This window comes from Musca domestica, unplaced genomic scaffold (assembly GCF_030504385.1).
Source record: "Musca domestica strain aabys unplaced genomic scaffold, Musca_domestica.polishedcontigs.V.1.1 141, whole genome shotgun sequence".
Lineage (NCBI taxonomy): Eukaryota > Metazoa > Arthropoda > Insecta > Diptera > Muscidae > Musca > Musca domestica.
Genome location: NW_026712194.1, coordinates 641,306 through 663,532, shown reverse-complemented (window position 1 = coordinate 663,532; position 22,227 = coordinate 641,306). Strand labels below are relative to the sequence as shown.

Below are 22,227 nucleotides of genomic sequence, written 5' to 3'. Positions count from 1 at the left end.
TATAATATTTGCTATTGGACGTTTTTTTATACCCTAAGCCATATGGCTACAGAGGGTATATATCATTTGATACGGCCAAAACGTTCCTCATCATTTATATCATTTGATACGGCCAAAACGTTATAGCCTAGGTCTCTTTGGACCAAATCCATTTCAGGACATTTCGAGTCGATCTAGCGATGTCCGTCTGTCTGTCTGGCTGCTGGCTGGTGCGCACGATAACTCTCGAAGGGAGTACCCGATTTAATCCAAACTTGGTACATCGTAATATTATTGTCAAACTTAGATCGAATTCGGAGATGGGCAATATCGGTCCACTCCTTCTGGTACCTACCCCACAAAATGTCAACATTTTCATTTACTGCACAGAATGAGAAAGGATTATTCAATTTTACTCCAACTTTGCAAATCCTAATATTATCGTGAGTGTTAGGTCAGGTGCGAAAATGGACAATATCGGTCCATTCCATCCAGTACCTCCCCCACAAAGGGTCAACATTTTAAATAATTATAGCTCTTATAAAATGTAATGTAAGTGTCTGATTGCCTTCAAATGACACACATCACAATATTTTTATTAACCCAAGTCAGGTGTGAAGATGGATTATGTCGGACCATTCCATCTGTTACCTCCCCCACAAACGGGTCAACATTTTGAATACCCACGAAGCTCATATCTAGAGAAATTAACATTCGATTCCATTCAGACTTGGTACATCTCAATATTTCCATTAACACAAGATATGTTGTAAAGTTGGTAGAGATCGGAGCATTCCTTCTGGTACCTCCCTCGCAAAGGGTCAAAGTTTTAAATAACCGAAACGATCATAAATTCCGAAAAAACATCCGGTTCTCCTCAAATTACACACATCTCAACATTTTTATTAACCCAAGGTCTAGTGTGAAGATGGGATCTATTGGTCCACTCCTTATGGTACCTCCCTTTAACACTCCCACAAAGAGTCAAAATTTAGAATATCCATGAAGCTCATAAAAAGCAAAATTAAGATCCAATTCCATTCATATTTGGTATATTTCAATATTTCCATAAACACAAGATGTGTTGTGAAGATGGACAATATTGGACCACTTCTTCTGGTCACCACTCCAAAGGGACAAAATGTTTTTAAGTAATTTTTATCAGACCTATGTCAGATACGAAATGGAAAATATTGGCTCACCCCTTCGGAGCCTCTCCTATGAAGGGTCAGCAGTTTGAATATTTATGACGCAAGTTAAAATATATTTAAATCACCGAATATTGGCTGAGGGTATACAGCTGTCGGTAAAACCAACTGATACTTTTAACTTCTTCTTTTCGGGTTTAAACACCTATTACCCAGGGACTAAAATGCTTTGCGATTCATTTGACGCCGTCGTTAGTCAATGAGTTTTGATTTTTTTTAATCCGAACTGAATCCACAAATATCGCGTGGCTTATTAAGGCAAATCTTTGAAAGTTTTGTATAAAACATTGCTTAATGGTCTATGTTACTTTGAGCAAGATCGTATTGTTATCCCGTCCATTTGGAGCGTATACGCATTATGTGAACTACATGGAACGGCAATACGTATACGCACCCCCTAACTCCCTTTTAATAATTTCTGTTGTTCAGTTTTTATTCATTTTCTTAATTCCATAGGTCGTCCATTTCATTAACTTGAAAATTGTAGAAGAAATCGCCTCTATTAATTTTAATAAAGCTAACCTGCTGGATGCCTTCTCTATGGCCAACCTAATTAAAATTGGCATTTGTTAGCCCCAAAAACATGAATTGATGCCAGCCAAGGGCCACGAAGCAAAAGCGTAGAGAAGGGAGAGAGGGCGGTTATAAAAAAATCTTAAAGTTAATTGGCTTTAATTTCAGCTAGAATAAATACATTCTAGGGCAAAAAGCTGGAAAAAATATTTACGTTTCGGTGCTGGGTTTTCTGGCACTCTGCTTTTAGTTTGTCGGGTGTTTTATTTATTTATTATTTTTTTATTTTTTTTTTCTCATTTTTTGGCTTTCATTAAGCACATTCTGACCACTGAACTAAAAAACAAAACGACCAAAGGACGTACTTTTGATAAGCATAATTTCCAGTTGGAAAGCATTTTCTTGTTTCGTTTTTTTCAGCCTTCTCCACTTTTATTACGAACCATTTCTTCCGTAACTAGATTATTTGCTTACGAAACTCTTTTTTCATAAATAATTCTTGTTTGTTTTTTATTTCATTTCAGATTTGTACTGCATTTGAATACATCGACGCCCTTAAATATAAATTTCTCACAAATTGTGGCACGCAAACTGTACTTTAATCAGACGAGTAAGTCCCGATATGTCCTGTCACAAATCGATCGAATGCAATTCTCTAATTCCTAATTCATTTTAGTAAATCTGCTGCGTTCCAGCAAAAATGCCCAACATTCGATAACCCTGACTTGTGCCCTTCGTGGCCAGTATGATATTTTTGTGCAGGCCCGTCACAGGGGTTCGGTGAAAATCGAGGCCATTGGTTTGCACCCGCAGGCCAATTGGCCGCTATTGAATCGGACACATCGCATTACCATACGAAGTCAAAATCGAATACGAAAACGCCAAATGATTGTCAAATGGGACAAGAGGTGGGTAATGGACTGGTGACAACGATAATTTCGCAGAAAAGTGTTAAGTGATACGTTTTCGTCTATTCCAGCAAGTTTGATTCGCATGCAGTCCAGTATTGTCTGGTGGTCAGCACGAGAAATGCCCATAAAGATTTCTGTCAGGCAGTTGATGAGTTTTTGACATCGCCCTCGGCAAATCGTAGAAATTCAATGGGAGTTTGTCAACAACCCCTAACCATAGAATCGATATTGTCCAGGCCAGCTGAGAGGGCCAAGAAAATCGGTAGGTAAAAATCATGTCTAGATTTGTTAGCGTTTCTTCATAGGAAATTTTATACTTTCCAGATCCCCACACCACAAATGTCATTTGCACCGGCAGTCGTACCCATCAGCTTATCAGAGGCTTGGCGCCCAATTACGAATACTTTTTGGATGTGTTTGGCATTCACACCAAACGCCAGAATCTCACCTTCCACATAGCCTCATCAACCATTCATTTCAACAGAACTCATCCGGCCTTGTTGAAGGCCAACTCCCTAAGTATTGTTAAGATATCAGGTTTACATGGGGTGCAAGTGTTTAGTTTTAAGGTAACCAGAATATCTCAGTATTTACGAGCTCGAATGCCAGAAGGAGGTCTATAAAATTAAAAAAAAAATTATTTCTCTTTGTTTCAAGGTCCCTCCTCTTCCCACGCCCGATTCCCAGACGTCATTGCGCTATCTGGTCTTACCCTGTGGCGGCAGTGAAGTCGATGCCAAGATTTTGAAACAACGCAAAGTCATTGGAAATATCAGCAACATTTACCGGCCAACTTACATTGATCTCTCCTCGATACGAGAAGCGGGGCGCTACATGATCCGTTTCAAGCCCAGCAATGATGACGAAGTTCTTCGCGCCAATAAAATTGGGGTAAGAGTAATATGAAATTTGAAGAAGTATTCAATGGAAGAGAACTTGTAGACAAAATTGCACCTAGGGACCATGGTTGTAGAAAACTAAAAGAAGGTGGTTTCCTTTTATCATATGTTCGTTGTGTGAGAAAGCAAGGCCAGTAGCTTAGTTCCAGATCCTGAAATAATCTTATAGTTTTATTGGAAAAAGTGCGACTTATGGCGCTATAAAAAAGTAAAAAGATCAGCATATCTGCCAACTTCTTTTTGGTCCATAAGTTGATTTTAAGGGTCTGCCAATTAGCTGTGATATTTCATTTCTGGGTACAGATGTTACTGCTTTCCTTATTAGATCACTAAAAAGAGGGTGGCAAAAAATCCCTAACCAAAAGTCGTTAAAACTCTTTCTCATTTCAGTATTGAATTATAGATTTTTTTAAAACTTCCAGAAATTGGTCTCTGGTAATAGACCATATTAAATGTTGATAATAAAAAGTTGACCGATTTTTATACATTTCCATTGATACTGCCTAGATTCGACTCCCAAAAAATATTCGTTATTTTTTTTCGTTAAATTTCTATCATCTATTCAATCACACCACCTCTTGCAAAATACCCACTTCATATCACACATTTTGAAAATCAATTTGTTTTGAATAGTGTCCTAAATTGAGTTTTTTGTATAATCTGCTTTGACAAACCATACAACCGTATCAAAATAATTGTTTGTCTTTTTAGTATTTTAAAATTAATTATCGTTATTTTTTTTTTGTACTTTTTCCTCTTCTTTTTTGTAGCTGGCCGTAACAACCAATCGCGTTTTTAGTCAACTGCCCGAATTGCCCGAAAACATAACCGTTTTTGAGGTACGAACAAAATGTCACTCCACCAAAATTGCCTGGTACAGTTCGCCAGAAATTCGAACACTCAGGTGAGCAAACAACAGCATTTTCGTTTAATTCAATTTTTCTTGTTTTTGCTTTGGTTGTGTTTTGTTTCGTTTTGTTTTGGGAACGACACAGTTTTTACAACAATCCAAACAAAATCAACGTTAAATCAAATAAACAAATATTGATTCTTGTTGTTGTTTTTTTGTTGTTGCTATTATTTATTGTTTCATTATTAAAAACTGTGGACAACAACCTGCTGACCCCATTGGAACTTGTTCTCGATGCTGTTGCGTGGCATATGACCTGTGCACACACACACACTCGCACTCACACCCACCCACACAATGAAAATATGGAATTTATGAAAATTGGATGATGTCCTCTCCACTTCCTCGAATACTCTCCTCCCCGCTATCGCTAAACAATGTTGGGATTCTGGCTGGCCGTTGTGTTACATCGACATTCAACTGCGTACATGTGTGTGGGTGTCTATATGTGTGCCTTGGGCCTTTATAATGCAATACATCACGGTGCTGTTGGTGTTGGTGCATTTCGCGATATTGCGGTGTGTTTTGGGCCGGTTCACTGGAGCAGTTACTGCATAATTGTGTTCAATTTGCCGCAACGCAATCGCAGCTCCATCGATTATACAAATTATTGCATGGATTTTGGCAAGCGTGTAGTGCAGCATCCGCAGTTTCATTCAATAAAATGCCCCAAAAAAGCTAAAAAGTGAGTATATAAATATCCAAAGATTCTCTAGATTAACGCAAACACACACACATACAATTGTAATCGTATATTTGCCAAAGAAATGTGGGAGATAAAAACTAAATGTCTGGCCATAAACAAGGCAAAAATAACATTCTTTTGAAAATAATAAAATAAATAATAAGTTTGTCTGGGTACTTTTCCAGTAATACAGGTTGAAATAAAAAAAACTGCAACAAAACCAAAGGCCAGAATGTTTACTTTTTTTTTAATTTTTATTGAATGAAAGCAAAAATTTCGGAAATAACATCAAATTTTTGAATAAGTTTAGATTTGTTCGAATTGGTCACCTTTGGCCAAAGAAACCGTCACATGCTGCCTGAATGTTGCTCTGCGGCATTTTGGCCCATTCCCGGCGAAGCGCTTATTTGAGGTGATCGACACTTTGGTATTTTTTAGTGCCAACCTTGCTTTCCAAAATACTCCAGAAACAATAGTTCAACGGATTGGTATCCAGAGATTTTGGTGGCCATTCTGAGCTGGAAATGAAGCGAGGAACCTCATTTTGGTTGGCGCGTGCTGAGTGCGATGGTGCCGAGTCCTGTTGGAATGTCCAAGGTACACACCCTCCAGAATATTTTCGCGATAATATTCGGCATTTATTCTGATGCCAAGCTCGATTAATATGAGCGGAGAGCGACCATCGGCTGTTATGGCGGCCAACACCATCACCATGGTTGGCGCTTAAGTTCTGGTGGCCAACCAAAGGAGCACATTTTCAGCTTACTTAATTTCGTTTGTTTACAAAATTCTGGACAACGAATGTTTTCTCACGCGGGTCTCGATCAAGTCGCTTCTTTACTTTTCGAACCATTTCGGCTGATGTTGCTGTTTTCTTCAGCCCACTTCCTTGACGTCGGGCTACGGTACCAGTATCACGATAACGAGCGATGGTACGAGACACAAAAGATTTATTCACATTTAAATGCTGGAGTACTGTAACGATAGCCACTTGTGGTTCTACAGCCAAATATAAAGAAATCACACTATCACGCTTGAATTCCATTAAGAATAACTTATTTCTAGAAAATTCTCACCAAAATGCTTTCGAACGCTTGTAAACAATATAATGAGCTATCACTGTAGTAATTTGAACACCTGTCGGATGAGTGGCTTAGAAAAGACAGCATCATTTTCATCTCACCCTGTATTGTAATGTTTAAGTCTATCACATGGTCGGCCCCGCAGTCTATCACATGGTCGACACCTGATGTGTGTTTGTTATTTGTACAGTTTACCCGCCAATTATTAACAAAAAACATTTAATTTTTTTTTTTTGCTTCATTTTTCAATTCGCAGCCCACCACTTTTGGAAACCGACACCATTTTCAATCTAACACCCGGTGAATCCTATCTAATCTATGTGACGGCCAATCTGAGCGAAGGCAAGCCGCTACCCTATCAATCTCTTAAAGTGAAAATGCATCACCAGTGCCCCGAGGAAGTGCTGGGCGCCGAATCAAGAGATCAATCGACCTACTATTTAAATTAAGTTTTAAACTATAAGAAAGCCAACACAAAAAGAATTCCAAAAAAAGAAGCGAAACACAATTACAAAACAAGCTATGATCTACTCTAAACTAAATTACAGTAGCAAGGAAAGAAAACGCCATTGCCATTTGCTAATCAAAAAAAGAAACACACAACAAAACAAAAAAAAAGAAAAAGAAAAACCAGATATTTGATAAATAAGCAACGAAAAATCAAATGAATATTTTTACAACAACTAATTTTAAATTAAATGTTTTAGTTGTAGGAGATTTGTTTTTGTAATGTTTTAGAATATCTATGGAAAACAAGTAGCTTTTAATTTTGCAGCAATAAGTTATGTTAAGAGGGAGAAAAAATGAAAAACGAAAAAGAAAGCAAAAAAATTAAATATGATTTGGATTTAAGATTTACAGGTCTACCTAAAATCGAGCGTAGGAGGTCTAAGTTTTTCACCACGAAAATTGAACACAAGGGAAATCCAATGAGGCCTCAGGGAGGCAAATTCAGGCCTTAGCTTTTTCTTGATGTCTCACATATTTCTTGAAGCCTTAATTAAAGAGGATAAAAACAAAAATATATTTCGCAAACATGTTGGCTATCCGATAATCATGAACATTTAAAATGTGCAGGTCTTAATGGCCGCCATTTTGATGTTCTTACTGATCGTGAAAAATATGGTTTACGTTGGGCATATGTTGATTGTAGGCCCTTAGAAATTAACTTTTATACTCATTTCAAGGAGTCTAAAATTGAATTAGCAGCTTTGAAGAAGGTTTTCGACGAAGCTTTTTTAAAGCTTCACAATTTCGAAAAAAGTTTAATAATTTTTCAATTCCTAGATGGATCTCCGAAACGAAAGAAATCCTCAGTCTTTGTACCCGGTGATGATTTGATCCGTTTAAATTCACCAGCTGTGGCACAGCCACACAATGCTGCCAAATCTTTTGGCTAGGACATCCCACCCTCTACTAATTATAAAACTATTGAAATTGTTGCATGGAAATGCTTCGGTCGAAATGCAATCTTATAAAACCTATAGCTTCTCAATTCTTAGCGCCTGCAATTGTTGTTAACTGGTCCGGTACAATAACTAATACTATTTCTCTAATTTCTACCGATGACACCAGTAAGCAAACGTTATTTTTTCCACGTTCGGCAGAACCGTTAAGGGAAGCTTCTGGCCAAGCCTCCATCGGTTAAAAAACAAAATCTCTTCCTGCTGATAAATATAAAAATAATTTATCTGTTTCTGCAGACATCAACAATCAGAAAGTTAACGTTTATTGTATGCTGCCTCGAATATTAGTTAGACCTGTCACACAGCAGACTTCAATTTTTATTTTTGTTTAAGATTTCAATGTCTTTAATATTTGTACATTTTTTATTTCGCCCGAACCTATATATATTTGTAAATATAAGTGTAGTTCGATACGATGAATTGCCCAGATTCAATATTACAAAATAGGAGTGATAAAAAAAGGGGAACGAATACGTTAGAAATTTCCCAAGCCAACAATTTTCCATTAGCCAATTGGATAATTTTTAAGAAATTGGGTAGAACTAGGTATCAATGGGTGTTGCATATTCGAATAGACTCACCATTAAAAAATTTGCCTTATTGTCTTCCATTTGCGTATAAATTTTGTATTTTCATTTATTTTTTTCTCACTGAATTTATTCTTCCCCTTTCACCCCCTCCAGTTATTGTCACTTCCATTTTGTTTGGAAAATTTACCATGGGCAATTCATTATTTTTCTTATGTAAATTATTATTATTTTTTAAATAGCTTTTATCTTCAGTCTTTTTTTTTTCTACACTCGCATATTATATAAGTATTGATGTGGTTGTTGTTAAAACCACAACAACAACAAAAACTATGAAAAAATAAAATTAAAAAAGAGAAAAACCAACTATTCTACCTATTTACCTACCTACCGTAATTTCAATAAATGAAGAAGAAGCAGAGGAGGAGCAGAGAAATTGCTACATAACTTTAACAATAAAGTAAATATTTATAATTAATATGAAATAAAGCAAAAAAATTAAACAAATAAAATATGACAATAAACATGCAGCTTCATTCTCTTCTTTTTTTCATTTTTTCCCTCAAAGGGAAATATTTAAAAAATAATTAATTAACTACAACTAACTATGAACTAATAGCTAAAATGAATAATGGAACACACATACATTGAAAATCAAATAAATTAAATACAACAACAAAAAAATATACACTTACATACCACACACATAGAACAACAACATTTATATGAATCAAACTGATTTAAAATCGGAAATTATGGAATTTATCATTGATATTTTATACGAAGTCGATTTTTACAGATTTCAAATGATGCTTAAACTTTCTCAAGGATGAGATAAGATATAGCGTTTTTCGTTTGGTTTCAACTAATGCTAGCAATTTGTATTGGATTTGTCACAGTCATTGGCAGGATATAAAAGCCATATTGGGTTTGGGATGATTCAAATCGAGTAATTCATAAATAGGAGCTACGATATACGATAATATATAGTCTATGGACCCCTAGAAGTACTGACCTCGATATGACTTTTTAGTGTGAAATTTCAAAATAATTATCATCCAACCTTGGATTACAGGGAAATTCAATGTACATCTGGCTCGCACACATACATAGGTTATTTTAGGAACATGGATTTTCAAACAAGACCAGACTTGCCTGTTCTGGTCTAGACTTATAATACAGCAAAACATTGGTTCATGATCAACAAAAAATATATTGGCCTGTATAATTCACCTTTGCTGACCTGTCCATTTTACAGGCTTCGAAACGTTGTGGGCGTCAAGCAATGGGTTCAGGAATTTGATGCGATACTCAGATGACATTTGCAAACATCACCCATTAAAGATTATGACGTAACTCCCAAAGTACGCTCCACAGCACCCGGTCGCTCATTCCGCAAGAGACAATTTGCCATTACTGGGGTAATATACAGGATGAGATAAAAAAAACTGCAACAACGTCGAACGCCATAAATTTTGTTAAATGAAAGCAAAAAAGATCGGAAATAACATAAAATTTTCGAATTAGTTTAGATTTGCTGGAAATGGTCACCTTTAGCACAAATTGTGGCCTTCAATCGGCCAATGAAACCGAAACAAGCTGTCCGAATGTTGCTCTGCGGAATTTTGGGCCATTCCCGGCGAAGCGCTTGCTTGAGGTGAGCGGCACATTGGTATTTTTTAGTGCCAGCCTTGCTTTACAAAATACACCAGACACGATAGTCCAACGGATTGGTATCCGGAGCCCAATCCGGGTAAGCTGACCTCTTAGGCAAGTAAACACGATCAATTTGTTTGTTTACAAATTGCTGAACAACGAATATTTTCTCATCGGAGAAAACCAAATTCGGCCAACCAAGTTCACCACTTTCGGCAAAGCGAAGCAACTCTTTAGCTATTTTGGGTCTATTTTCTTTCCGTTGCGGTGTAAGTTCTTGCAATTTTTGGAATTTCAATTGCTTTACCCTGAGCTCATTTTTCAATATTTTTCGAATAAAATATTGTGATATGTTCAGCTCACATTTTTCGGTCACAGCGACGCGGTCGATCAAGTCGCTTCTTTACTTTTCGAACTATTTCTGCTGATGTTGCTGTTTTCTTCCGTCCACTTCCTTGACGTCGGGCTACGCTACCAGTATCACGGTAACGAGCAATGGTATGAGACAAAAAGATTTATTCACATTTAAATGCTGGAGTGCTGTAACGATAGCCACTTGTGGTTTCCCGGCCAAATACAGAGAAATCACACTATCACGCTTGAAATCCATCACGAATACCTTTTTTTCTGAAAAATTCTCACCAAAATGATTTATACGCTTGTAAGCAATATAATGAACTGTCACTGGAATATTTTGAACAGCTGTTGGACGAGTGGCTTAGAAATGACAGCAGTCTGAAGTTGATTGCAGTTTTTTCATCTCACCCTGTATATAAAAAATTCCCGACTTTTGTCGTTAATAGGCACCAAAAAACGGAATTCCATATACACAGTGCACTGAAATTTTGTTAATTCGGGGAAAATATTCAAAATCAAGGCTAAAATTTTATAGTTTTTAAGAAGGTCGGTACTTTAATATTTTCCATTTTCGAAGGTTCTAAAGTGATTCAATCATTGCCTACAATATACTCATTCCGGTCGCCAATTTTGAAATCCATGTTCTTCGACAAACTTGTTGAAAGTTGTGTTCTGACAAGGTTATTCACAAATTTCACTTCACTTCCTAGAAGTTAATTTATTATCTGTCTTTTCGATAATTGGAACATCATCATTTAGGAACATTGAAAATCATTTCCTTAATACTGATACAACTAAATTTCTGCTCCAGGAATATATTACATTTTTACATGAAACATTGCTAAATTCCAAACCAAGTTTACTTCGAAAAATATTAGCCGAGGTCTTCATCGGCTTTTGTATACATTCATATAAATAAACAAAGGTAATACCATATTTATAACCCACTGTCCAATTTAGATAGTAATCTATGAAATGTACTATAAAAACATTAACACTATTATTACTATTATTATACAAAAGACATGCCATATACTAAAAAAACTATATAAAATATAAAAATTATAAAATTTAATTCATTATGGAAAACAATAAAAACGACTGTAATGAAAATAAATCGTAAGCAGGGGCTTAGTTCTTGTGCTATGGAAAAGGGAAATTAAAAGATTTATAAAAGAAATAAATGTGAAATAAATAGAAAAGATTAAAAAGAAAATATTATTAGTTTCTTATTTTCATAGGACAAAAAAAAGGCCCCTTTATCTTGTCATTTACAAATTATTCATCTACCTACCTAGCAATCCTTGTGGTCTCCCACCTCTACTTATTCGAGGCGATCTCTTTAAATCCTTCCCCTCCAAATTATCTGTAACCGCACTTGAAATATTTTACACTTTAATGGATTTTCAGCAATTATTCGCCCATTTATCAACTGCAACAGCCGACAGATACAATTTAAACAAATTAAATAGAACCAGGTCTATGTTGTAGTCGCGGTCAAACACCTAACCACTGTGGAGGCGACGAGAACTCGAAACTGTTGTTGATTAATGAGGAATGAATTTGTCTCGTTTGTTGCAGCAAACAAATTCGAATGTGGAAAACTTTGACAAATGGTTTCATTCCACACACACTCGGACACACACACAAACATGTTTGAACACCCATGCATATCACCCTCACAAAACATCAACACAAAAAGGATCAATCACCGTATAAACAGTACTTTAACACACAGGAACACATACACACGCACACAAATGGGTTCTTTTTTCGCAAAGAGTAAATTCCCATAATGTCCTTTATTCGAAACGGCAGTTTTGAAAAAGTCAAATGATATTAAAAATAAAACCCGTTATACCTTGTTCTTGCTTCGCCGCTCACCGATGTCGCTCGTCGTTGAAATGATGTTAATTGTGATGGCCGTACCAAACACAACAGCCGACAACAACCGACACATCGACCGGCCAGACAGTACAACTGAAAGTCGCAACGAACTAAACACAACGCCCTTTATATGGATACGTATTGGGGTAGGCATTTGTGTGTTTTTTTTTTTTTTGGGAAATGTTTTAAACAAAATACATACGAGATGGGGGAAAGAAAATTATTACTCGGCATATAATAGGATAGAGGAAAGCCCAACTGGACAACACATAAGATAGCTTGCCGGAGAAGAACTGATATTGGAAGGGAAGGAACATCGGCGTCTTCTAAGTTTATACCTTTTAAGAAAGGGGACAATATTCCATCTTGATACGGCTTTTGTAAACATTCCAAGGGAGGTTTCTTCTTAACATCGAATTTCAGAACTCAAAAGAAATGTCTTTAAATCCATGTATAAAATATCGTATAAAACGTAATGATATGAGGACAAAAATGTAAATGCATGAAATTTAAATATAGGTCTCAAAATATGCCAAAAGTGACCGTGGACCCTTTGTTGGGGTAGTTCTGAAGAAAGAAAGTCGAACAATTATTATGATAACAATTTTTAATCAAAATGTTAAACTTTTGTGGGAGATACGAGAAGGTGTGTCACGATAAATTCCATATTTACATCAGATCTCTGGCTGAGGGAAATATTTAGATATACCTAGTTTGATATGAATCGTAGACTTGTTTCCCAAGTTATAAGAGATAAAGATATTGAATATTGTAACCCTTTGTGGGGGGCGGGGGTACAGGAGGTATGGACCAATACCTGTGTCATCTTCACACCAGATCTTGCGTTAATAAAAATATTGAGATGTGCGAAATTGAAAGAGAATCGGGTGCTTATTTCTGACGATGTTAGATTTATTATTATTCAAAATTTTTACACATGGGGGAGGTAGCAGAAGGAGTAGACCGATATATCCCATCTCCACATCAGACCATGTGGCGAGTTAAAAAAAAATCGGATTCTTATTTTGCGTTTTATGAGCTTCATGGATATTAATAATTTTGACCCATTGTAGGAGAGGTACCAGAAGTATGAGCCGATACATCGCACCACCACACCAGATCTTGTGTAAGAAAAAATACATAGATTTGTAAAATTTGAAAAGAATTAGGTTATTTCGTGTTTCATAAGAGATATAAGTATTCAAAATTTTGACCCGTTGTGTGGGAGGTACCAGAAGGAGTTATCTGACCTATCCCATATACATACCAGACATAGAGTTGTTAGAAATATAGAGATATTCGTAATTTTAAGACGCACATTTTATAAGCATTGAGATTATTCGAAATTTTGACCATTTGTGAGGAAGGTACTAGAAGAATTAGGTCTATATTGTCCTAACCTAACCTAAAACAGATAGAAATATTAGGATTTGCAAAGGTTGAACAAAATCGGATGATCCTTTCTTGTTCTGTGAGACAAATAATTTTCTGTGGGGAAGGAAGGAGATGTACCAAGTTTGGACCAAATCGGATACTCCCTTCGTTCGCACCAGCAAACAGACAGACAGACCCATGGACGGACATCGCTAGATCGACTCCAAATTTGGTCCACAGAGGCCTAGGGTCTAAAACCTTTATATCGATGAAGCACGTTTAGGCCGTATCAATGTATAAAAGCGGCATAAAAACACGAACATCAAAAAATTTCGTCAAAGCTACACATTTTCCAATCAAATTTCCAGGTCACTGAAGACACGAAAACTATTTATATTTAAAAACAATAATTCACTCTTAGCAAAAATATTTTGTTGCACTTGTCTTAAGTTTCGTAGTGAAAAAAAGGCAACACTTTCCACATTTCCCTCGTAATTTGAGCCCTGCAAATGACATTTGTTTTTTGTTTGTGTTGTTTTTTTTTTTTTTTGGAAAATCCTTCGTGATAATTTGTTGTTGTGCATCATCCCAACATTTTAAATTAACAATTTCGTGTTGGGAAAAATTAGTTTATTTTCTAATTTTGTAACAAAAACTGCTGCACAAAAACGGGAGTTTTTGTTGCCTAAAAATAAGCGGCTGTTTTTGCAATCATCAAATAATAGACAATGAGTTCAATCGACAAACATAACGTCAGAGTCATGCATACGTACGCACACTCCCATACACACACTCATGCATGCACATACACCCATATGGCTTTCGGGTAATCGACATAATAATTAAGCCTTCCTAATGCCTAATAAGACAATTAAAGCCGAATTGCCATTTTAGCTGCAGCAATTAAACAGTGAAATGTGTCAGCGCCTGTAATTATGCTATGAATTGTTGGCAAATGACTACATGACTCGATTTCCATTCCGTGGAACGATGAGTGAAATATTTCGCTGGAAATGTAATACGCAAATCGCATTATTCTGGCAAATATTCAATTATCCATGCGCCATAACATGTGCAGCGAGTCGAGTCGAATCGAATCGACTCGTGGCGAGAGATAAGCCAAAGCAGTAAAATTCCGCTCACTCGCCCCTTCAGGGGACCCCTTCACATCAGTGTCAAATGTCCAATAAATCATTCGTAAACAGATCAAAAACAATTACTGACATGATTGTTATGCCCACTTCTATGACGTCCGAAAAAATAGCTCCAAGGGAAATCGACGTGAAAAACATTAAACGCTGATAAGACTTCGGCTAAACCCACAGAACTGAATTTGCCACTGAGCAAACAGAATAATTTGCCAATACTTGGAATAGCTAAAAATTGGGGGTAATTAATGTTGGTGTTGAGGAAAAAATGTTCAATAAATTAAGAGACCCTTCTCGTGGCCAAGTTTTCCATTTTCTTTCTTTCTTTCATTTTGTGTGGACAATTTACCCCCCATTGTCACATTTTCGTCCCTGAAATTGATAAAGGATATTTTATTGTCAATAAATTAATTTTTTTTATTTCCAACCAGCCACATTTTTAATTGTCTAATGATAGCTCCGCGCGCTCACACACACACACTCACTCACACCGAGACACTTTCAGCTGCATAATTGACTAAACATTTCGGAAATGACGCATTATCGCCACAGATACCAATCATCATCGAACTGATAACATGATAAAGACCTCCTCTGGCGAAACGATGACAAGCCGATTGGATGGCTGCCAAAGCCAACAGGTGAATTGGAGTGTAGCCTCCTCGGTGCACAGAACTCGTTGGATTCAGTGCACAAGTGGCAGCAGTTTGATAAACATCGACGACAAACGGTAGGTATTAACAATCGATCTACTCCAGCAAACGCTCACAATGTGACGGTTTATTGGGACATAGAACACATTGTCTCTCTGTCAATTGGTGCCTACTTTTAGGAATGAGAATTATTCCAATGTAAAGCATATGTTACATATGTTTCGCCAGAACAAGTGTAACCACTTGAAAACACCAAAACGATAAGTGCGAATCTACTGAAAGCATATCATAAAGGAGAAAATATTGAAATTCCGTAAAGAAATTTGTTCCAAGAATCATCAACGAAGTGTTCTCAGCAAAATTATAAAACATATGTTCAAAGTTCAGCCATTGGGAAAACGTCGCACTTCGTAATATAACAAACATCGATCAAAACATGCCACGCTTATACACTTTCGATTGTATATATACAAAATTCCCAAGCGAGCCATGGTTTGCTTGGGAAGTTGGAATTTGTAGAAGAGAGAGAGAGAAGGGGAAAAAACATCATCCTCCTTAAATATTTTTAATCAGATAACCAAAATTGTCCTTTACAGTGGGCACCTTTGTTGCCAATCGATATTTTGTTACCATGAAAATTCATCTTCTTGCAGAATTTATCGACAACAACAATTAGGAGAAAATTCAACTCACATTGATGGCCTTTTCCGGCATATACTTAACGGAAATCCAGAAGGTACTGCGCAACACAACTGCATCTGACGACAATGAAAGCCATTTTCCCAACAGTTCTGGCATTTTCACGCAAGAGGGGGACGCAGCCAACAACACCAGCACCAATGGGGGTGATAGCAGTGCCGAGAATAGCGACCAGGTGGATCACAACAGCAACGAGTACACCCAAGCCCAATATCCCGGTATATTGGACAGCGACCTGACTTCATTGACGAGTGGCCAGAAGAAGTTCTTCATTGCCACCGTGTGCATCCTGTGCACCATATCCATCGTTGGCAATGTCAGCACCCTGGTGGTTAACTTTCGGCGGAAAATTAGGCCATTCTTTCGTGCCTGTCTGATATCGTTGGCGCTGAGTGACTTGATGAACACGGTCTTCCTAAGCACAGCCTATTTGTCACAGTTCATGGTGGAGTACGTTCAGATTTGGGTAAGTCGATGGTTGCATGCCACATCAAAGGCAGTGGAAGCTGACGGCGAGCAGGGAGTCGAACTTTTAATTGTTTTCCATTGCAGAGTTTGGGCTCACTGATGTGCAGCTTCGTGCCCTTTGCCACAACGGTGGCGATTCTGGCCAGCAGCATGACTCTGGTGGGCATAGCTGTGGACCGCTACTATGCGGTTATGCGAGGGGTAATTGGCTTCTGGCAGCCCAGTGCCATAGCCTGTATTGTCGGCATGGTCTGCATTTGGCTGGCGTCGATTGGCATTGCCTGTCCGGTGTTCAACATCTACGACATAATGCCGGTGTACATTTTAACGGAGGAGCACCCGACTGGTGATGCGAATCGTCACTTGGCAAGTCCAGGTGTCACAAACAATGCTGTAACAACAACTAAAACACCCTGGGAAGAGGAGGCCTCGCAGGAGAATCTCTCGTATACACTGGTGCGGGAACAGAGACTTGTCGACATGTGTGTCTCGGACCAGGTATGTTTGTGGACAAAGCATGAACGATAATGCGTTATCCTCCTTCCCCCCCTCCCCCTCTCATTGCAGGATAACGTTACGCTGTACTATGCAATTGTCTTTGTCATCATCTTCATACCCTGCATCGGGGCATTCTTTTGGTTTAATACGATTATAGCTCGCAAGTTATGGAAACGTCGTCACAGTGTCACCATCACCAAGAATATGTCGAAGCGTTCCAAATTGAAACTCAGAAGGGCCAAACAGCTACAACAGCAACAACGCATGAAATTACAGATTTCCCAACAGGCGGCAGCATCTGCCAATTCCGGCAACAGTTCCCAGCCGCAGTGTCAAAGCTGTAGTTGTAGACTTGGCCACAGTTCCAGCACCATGCCAAGTAGCTTAACGGCTGCCATGGGAGGCACAAAGACTCCAGGTAAAGCTCCTGAAGCTGCTCAACCCCCAACCAACATCAGTGGCACACGCAACTCCCGAGAAGCCCGACATTTGAGGATGTTCACCATTATCCTGTTGATGATGGCGGTGTTTGTTTTCCTACGTCTGCCCGCCTGGATCTTCCTCCTGATGCGCATGTATGGCTCCTATGGCAAGCCCAGGGATTGGATAATCTATTTTGTATTTGGTGTTCTGAACTTGGCCAGTTCGGTGCTGAATCCTTTGTTCTATACCTTCCTCACGGAGACCATACAATATGTCTTGCGTTTGAAGGCAAAGACCTCAGCTCTGCTGTGCACAGATTGTTCGTGGCTGGGCGGTTGTTGGTGTTGTCACAGCAATGGAAGGGCAACCAGTGATGCTGAATGTGCAACGGTATCCGATGCCGAAGAACCACACTTTGCCCTGAGTTGTTGCGAGAACTTTTGCGGTTGTTCGGGTTTCCTACGCGCCACCTGGCAATGCCAACAGCCGCAGCAGTTAAAGAGGACGCATCAGCCGCAACAAAAATCCCCCTCCTTACAAATAGCGAATGAAACGAGTGGCAACAAGCAGGACAATACCCAGAATGATCCGGAGGTCATTTTCAGCAACGACAAGGATGAGGGTGTTGATTGCAGCGAAGAGTTGGATGAAGATGACAATGGAGATTTCAATGGTTACAATCATCGGATCTATACAATATATCCGGCATCATTGGTCTCCACCTCATCGCAGTAGGAGAAGGGAAGGGATGCAGGGTCACATCTGAAATTATGAAATGGAAATATTCTAATGGCAGTTCTTTGCAAAATACAATCCTAAAAAATACAACTAAATGAAGCAAACGAATTTCTTGGGAAATAACACCGGAGGTATTTAGATTGCATGTCAATGATAGATAATTTCATGGTGGGTTACCTTAGAGGCATATTGGGCTTGGTATCGTTTTAATAAAGAGATACCGAGTCACTGTCAGAGTCACATTTGAAGTAAATGCATTCATGACCTTTATTTTTTTAAAAGTAATGACGTCATTGTTGTAATGACAGAATTCCTGGTAACCGAATAAATGACGAGCCTTAGGATCCAATTTAAATGTTGCAGTGGGACTTTTTCGCTCGTTTTCCCAAACTCTGCCAAACTTGACATCTTGGTTATGGGTCTCCACCCATAAATGTTTGAAGGACAATTGCAGGCACTATTTCTAGTAAAAATAATTATGAATTTCCAGAAAAGAGTGCGAAGGTTGACATGTTGTTTATACAGGGTGAGATAAAAAACTGCAAAAAAGTCAAACGCCATAATTATTAAATTTATTTTTTTTTTTTTTTTTTTGAATGAAAACAAACAATGTCGGAAATAGCATAGACTAAGTTCAGATTTGTTCGAATTGGTCACCTTTGGCACACTCTGCCCGAATGTTGCTCTGCGGTTCTGGTGGGCAACCGAAGGTGCACATTTTCAGCTGACCTCTTCGGCAGTTCACCACTTTCGGCCAAGTGAAGAAACTCTTTAGCTCTTTTGAGTCTATTTTTTTCTGTTGCGATGTAAGTTCTTGCCTTTTTGGAATTTCAATGATCTCGGGGTAAGCTCATTTTTCAATATTTGCCGAATGGAATATTGCGATATGTTCAGCTCACGAGCCATTTTTCGACTACTGCCACTGCGACGTGGGTCATCGATCGAGTCACTATTTTACTTTTCGGACCATTTCTGCTGAAGTTTCTGTTTTCTTCCGTCCACTTAATTGACTTCGGGCTAGGCTACCAGTATCACGGTAACGAGCGGTGGTACGAGACACAAAAGACTTATTCACATTTAAATGCTGGAGTGCTCTAACGATAGCCACTTTTGGTTTTCCAGCCAAATGTAAAGAAATCACGCTTGAATTCCATCACGAATAACTTTTTTTCTGGAAAATTCTCATCAAAATGCTTTTGTACGCTTGTAAATAATATAATGAGCTGTGCCTGAAATAATTTTAACAACTGTCGGACGAGTGGCTGAGAAATGACAGCAGTCTGAAGTTGGTTGCAGTTTTTTCATCTCAACCTGTATTTCTTATGGCTTTCATTCTACATAGGCATATTTCGAGGTGGGATGACGAAATTTGCATAAGCTTCCCCACCCTCTTAGGTGACACAAATTCAACAAGAAAATTTCCATCCGTGTCGATTGGAAACATGTTTTTTTTTTTTTTTTTTGTAATTATCAATAAACAATTAACTTAACAACATTTGCACTCAACTTAACAACGTTTACGTCACAACGCTGTCTGGCATGCTAGTCTGGCTGTTGGGCTCTGGCTCTCAGACAAAAGTAATGTTTTATTAATTATACAATCAATCATTGATATCTCATAAATATGAGCAGAAATCATTAAATGTGTGATTAACTTTTATCAAAGCGATTTTATTTCCATTATAATTTAATCAATATTCAATGATTATCACCGACATCGACACCGCCAGCACCAGCACCACCCAAACATCCCCTATGGCAATGACAGAGCTAGCCGCCAATGGAGAGTAGAGGAAAAAGAACCTATCAGGATTTTATTGCTACAATATCACAGATAAATTGGACCGAAGAAAGCACAGCTCCAAATATGCAAACTCAGCAGAGTAGAGACAAACTTTAATAAACAATTTTATGGCAATCAAGCGTTGTAACAAGGGGAGTGGGGGGTCATATTTGGTTTCAACTTTTATTATTGTTTTGCGATTTTCTTTGTTGCTGTCATACCAGAACTTGTAAATAAAGTGGACTTGTTTCTGCTGCCTTCCCATTTGGCTTCAATGTTAAGCGTTTTTACACTGAGAATAAAAGTAGGCATTTTATACGGATTTGTGGCCACCAAAATTTGTGTTGCAGTTCATGCATAAAACATTATATTCCTGGATATAAAACTTAATTAAGGAGTTTTCCATAGACCTATCACTCTCATAACCTGTATTATTCAATTTCTAATTTTCATAAATATTCTTGACATTGTACATTCAATTTCAAAACTGTCTCACTTGTGACGGGGGGTTTTGTTTGTGTCTCGTTACATTTTTGAACTTCTACGCTCCCTCTCGCACTGTGTATTTCTGTTGCTTATTTTCTAGTTTTTTTTCTGTCTGTCTTCCATTCCAAGTTGTAAATTCATATTTTATTATCTTAGATCAACAGCAGCAGCAGCAGCAGCTCCAAATGGAATGAAGAATGGAGTTCATATTTGTTTTTCTAAATCTGCTGTGGAAAATATATGACAAATCTATAGCATATTTTTCGGCATACACTTAACAACTGTAAAAGTAAGCAATTCACACACACATGTACACAAACAGACACATTTGAATTTGATATTTTCTGTGTGGTTTTTATCTGCTCCAATCGAAGTATCTGCAAGCGTACGAATGAAAATGTTTCTCTCCATCGTCTGTGTATGTGTGTGTGTAAATGTGGATACTTTTTTACAATACACTTGTCAGTAAATATTGTTGTTCGTAATATCTGGTTACTTCCAAACGCCAAGTGGAAAGACTCGCACACGCACAAACGAACACACATGTGGTGGGCACTGCGAGTGCATATTTTACAGCTATTGTCAAAGAAACGAAACAAAACATTTGAATTGCTGACAAATTGTTTGTGTGTGTGTGTCGTCTGTGTTTATTACAGCTGACTTCTGCAAGTCGAATTTATTTGCAAAAGTTATAAATGCAGTTATCTTAAATAAATATTTGAATAGCATGGTTTCGTTTTTTTTACTTTATAATGTGTTAGCTAAAGTTGAGATAGATGTTGGAAGCCATGGGAGAGCAAAGAGTCGAATTATCTTAAAAATAAGTTAAAAAGTATCAGTCGGCCCTGCTTTCAGATGTATACCCCCAGCCAATGTTCGATTATTTAAATATATTTTGACTTCAGTTATAATTATTCAAATTTTTGACACTCTATGGAGTAGGTTCCGATGAAATGGACCAATATTGTCCATTTCGTATCGGATCTAAATAAATATGATATATGGGCAAAATTACAAGTAAATCGAATATTTAAATCTAATTTTATGCGAAATCATAAATTCCATATTCATATCAGATTTCTTCTTGAGAGAAATATTCAGATATAGCAAGTTGACTTGTTCTGAAAATTGTGACACTTAGTGGGTGAGGTACCAGAAGGGGTTCGCAGATATATATCATCTTCGCAACAGATCTTAGAAGAGAGAGAGAGAGTATGTGAAATTTGAAGAGAGTTGGATGCTTATTTCGTTTGCTTTGAGCGTTTGTTTTTCAAAATCTTGAACCCAATGCGGGGAAGGTACCAGAAGAAATATTCAAGTCTTTTTAACACATTGATGGAAAAAATGAGATTAACTAAGTCTGAATGGAATCGGATGATAATTTCCCGTTTTATGAGCTACATGGATATTCAAAATTTTGACCCTTTGTGGGGGAGGTACTTGATGGAGTGGTTCGATATCGTCCAATATCGCTCCTAACCTAGCACTGATACAAGTATTAGGATTTGCATAGTTGGAGCAAATTTGGATGATCCTTTCTCTTTCTGTGCAGTAAAATATTTTTTTTAAATGTTGACCTGTTGTGGGGAGGTGCCAGAAGGAGTGGACCCATATTGCCCATCTTCGAACTCGATCTAATTTTGATACTAATAATACGATGTACCAAGTTTGGACCAAATCCCCTACTCCCTTCGAGAATTATCTTGAGCACCAGCAGCCAGACAGGGGAGGTACCAGAAGGAGTAGACCGATATTGCCCATATCTGAACTCGATTTGGTCCAAAGACACCTAGGGTCTAAAAAACGAATTAAAAATCTGTTATTAAATCCTTTTATCAAAGTAATCGCCTTTTCATGACTTATCTTTCGTCACATTT

At 37.7% G+C, this 22,227-nt stretch overlaps 2 protein-coding genes across 2 annotated transcripts in view; both read left to right on the top strand.

Annotated features, from left to right (window-relative positions):
• Positions 1–7,138, top strand: part of LOC101887233 (uncharacterized) — a 39,947-nt gene extending 32,809 nt beyond the window's left edge. The window contains exons 3-10 of the mRNA XM_059119279.1: positions 2,225–2,310; positions 2,377–2,608; positions 2,680–2,873; positions 2,936–3,180; positions 3,269–3,502; positions 4,281–4,414; positions 4,968–5,105; positions 6,444–7,138. Of these exons, the coding sequence (XP_058975262.1) occupies positions 2,225–2,310; positions 2,377–2,608; positions 2,680–2,873; positions 2,936–3,180; positions 3,269–3,502; positions 4,281–4,414; positions 4,968–5,105; positions 6,444–6,636 (1,456 nt within the window). The 3' untranslated portion in view covers positions 6,637–7,138. The remainder of the gene's footprint in view (positions 1–2,224; positions 2,311–2,376; positions 2,609–2,679; positions 2,874–2,935; positions 3,181–3,268; positions 3,503–4,280; positions 4,415–4,967; positions 5,106–6,443) is intronic.
• An 8,091-nt stretch (positions 7,139–15,229) lies between these two features.
• Positions 15,230–18,078, top strand: LOC131801144 (5-hydroxytryptamine receptor 1-like). The gene is made up of 4 exons (XM_059119251.1): positions 15,230–15,332; positions 15,909–16,420; positions 16,507–16,920; positions 16,990–18,078. Exons 2-4 carry the CDS (start codon positions 15,953–15,955, stop codon positions 18,076–18,078), a joined length of 1,971 nt encoding a protein of 656 aa, XP_058975234.1. The 5' UTR covers positions 15,230–15,332; positions 15,909–15,952.
• Positions 18,079–22,227: the final 4,149 nt, after the last annotated feature.

Coding starts and splice junctions, on each gene's coding strand:
- LOC131801144 (XM_059119251.1), top strand. CDS start 15,953: ATGGCCTTTTCCGGCATATACTTAACGGAAATCCAGAAGGTACTGCGC. Junction 16,421..16,506: donor TGGAGTACGTTCAGATTTGG/GTAAGTCGATGG, acceptor TTTCCATTGCAG/AGTTTGGGCTCACTGATGTG. Junction 16,921..16,989: donor ACATGTGTGTCTCGGACCAG/GTATGTTTGTGG, acceptor CTCTCATTGCAG/GATAACGTTACGCTGTACTA.